Source organism: Salvelinus sp. IW2-2015, unplaced genomic scaffold (genome assembly GCF_002910315.2).
Source record: "Salvelinus sp. IW2-2015 unplaced genomic scaffold, ASM291031v2 Un_scaffold5013, whole genome shotgun sequence".
NCBI lineage: Eukaryota > Metazoa > Chordata > Actinopteri > Salmoniformes > Salmonidae > Salvelinus > Salvelinus sp. IW2-2015.
In genome coordinates, this window is record NW_019946281.1 from 25,181 (window position 1) to 27,416 (window position 2,236).

General features: G+C 41.0%; 1 protein-coding gene across 1 annotated transcript in view; it reads right to left on the reverse strand.

The window, feature by feature from the left end:
• LOC112077877 (anoctamin-5-like) overlaps nt 1–1,133 on the reverse strand; it is a gene marked incomplete at its 3' end in the record, with an annotated part of 20,981 nt that extends 19,848 nt beyond the window's left edge. The window contains exon 1 of the mRNA XM_024144284.2: nt 1,005–1,133. Within this exon, the coding sequence (XP_024000052.1) occupies nt 1,005–1,046 (42 nt within the window). The remainder of the gene's footprint in view (nt 1–1,004) is intronic.
• Nucleotides 1,134–2,236: the final 1,103 nt, after the last annotated feature.

The window sequence follows — 2,236 nt, forward strand, 5'->3', positions numbered from 1 at the left end:
GGCCGAGGGGAAGGGGTAGGTCCGAGGGGAAGGTAGGGCGAGTTACAGCCTCAGTGTTCACAGTAAAACTGTAACTTAAAGGGCTACAGCCTCAGTGTTCACAGTAAAATTGTAACTTAAAGCGGTTACAGCCTCAGTGTTCACAGTAAACACACTGGAAGTTGCACTGAACTTTCACAAAGTTTGCGCTCAGCAGACCTGAAATTTGTCAGTGACGAAAACACGAGAGGGAACATTGCCAGGCACCACCCATCACATACTACTATCTACCACGGGGTGAAATATCTACCGCAGACACACTGACATCAGGCACAGATTCGCGCGACTCTTGGCGGTAGTAAGAAAGTCATCACAAATCTGCACGGATTCAACAGCCCGAGATTTACCTTATTACTTCTAAACAAAATCATTTTTTTTTGGTTTCTCATACTTTTACAAGGATGTTTTGATTCTTGCTTGAACAGTCGTTAAGATTATATTTGCTTGTGCTCTTTGCAAGATAAATATTTTGGATGCAGCAGTTGTTAGCTAGAATGCTAWCGCTCATTGATATAGGCTGTAGCAAAAGCTAGCCAAAGAGCCATTTCACCGGTTGAAGTTGAAGTGTTTAAAAAAAAAAAGTATAATGCAGTTGATTTGCAATGATGATGTCACAAACATTATATTAAACAGGACATGCATACGAGGCTTACAATGCTGGTCCTGGGGACACAAAGGGGTGCACATTTGAGTGTTTTCCCTTGCACACACACACACGTCATTTAAATAATCAACTCATCAACATTAGTGGAATCGGGTGTGTTAATACTAGGGTAAAAACTACAATGTCCACCCTCTTGGGGTTACCAGAACCAGGATGAAGAAACACTGCCGTACGGTATATAACATAGCATCACACCAAGCCTGTTTACCATACGGTATATAACATAGCATCACACCAAGCCTGTTTACCATACGGTATATAACATAGCATCACACCAAGCCCGTGGTTTACCATGCCATACCCTGGAGCGATGCTTCAGGAACAGAGCCCTTTTTCTCCACATCTGTGGAGGAAGGAACCAACCGGGCAGTGAGAGAGGGAGAGAGGGACCAACTACATACTAGGCAAAGGTGGAGGATCTTAATTTGATCCAGTTTTCTACAACAGGAAAATAATCCTGCAGCAACAGGGCAAATCAAGTCAGTGGAAATTACAAACTTTAGAAGCCTTATTAAAACAAAAAAATACACTACAAGTTTGCATTATTTAAGGAAATTTATTAAGATCCTACATCTGTACAGTACCTGAAGGACTAACAACATACAGACCTGGGTCGTGTTCATTAGGACAAACCGTAGCAAAATGTTTTGCAACTAAAAACCAAAAATTAGCATTTCAAGTAGTATCTATGTGTTTCATTTCGTGCCTACTGAACACAACCCTGTACCAGATGAGTACTGGGACTGGCATGTCTCTATAAAACACCCCCTGGCAACACCGTACATACTACCAACAACTCAGACACCATGGCAACACCATACATACTCCCAACATCTCAGACACCCTAGCAACACCTGAACCAGAATCTGTGTTTACAGGAGACGTTGAATATAGTGATTCTCCTTTATGCCCAGGAAGCAGCCATTCAAATTGCTATTCACCAGCTTTTCAAACTTAAAGCTGCAAAATGTTACTTTTGGGTGACCTGACCAAGTACACATAGAAATATGAGTTATAGATCTGTCATTCTCATCAAGTTTAAGAAGCGGTAGATCTGTTTTATATGCGCTATTTCTATACTCCCCCATTAAGTTTAATTTTTGCATCTTTTACTTTTCTGTTTTGTACAGCAGCTTCAAACCGCTGAAAATACAATATATTTTGGTTATATTGAAAAGATATTTCACACCGGTTTAGATCGTACAATGATTCGCCTCTTCTGCACCTCCAATAAAATCTCTCATTACTGACATGCACAGGTCTGCTGATCCCGCGGCAGGAAAGGTCATTGATTTGATCCCCTACAACCGTGTATGAACGTCATATCAACCTGTTTCACAGTGCTACATGGAATGCAATAATATTTTGTTAGTAGATTAAGTAGACAATATAGGGTACATTTTTAGTGAGTGTATATTTCTAGGACACCTATTCTTTCAATCCCCCGACCTAAACTAATTTGAGATGGTTTGGGATGTGTCGGACCGCAGAGTGAAGGAAAAGCAGCCAACAAGTGCTCAGCATATGTGGGAA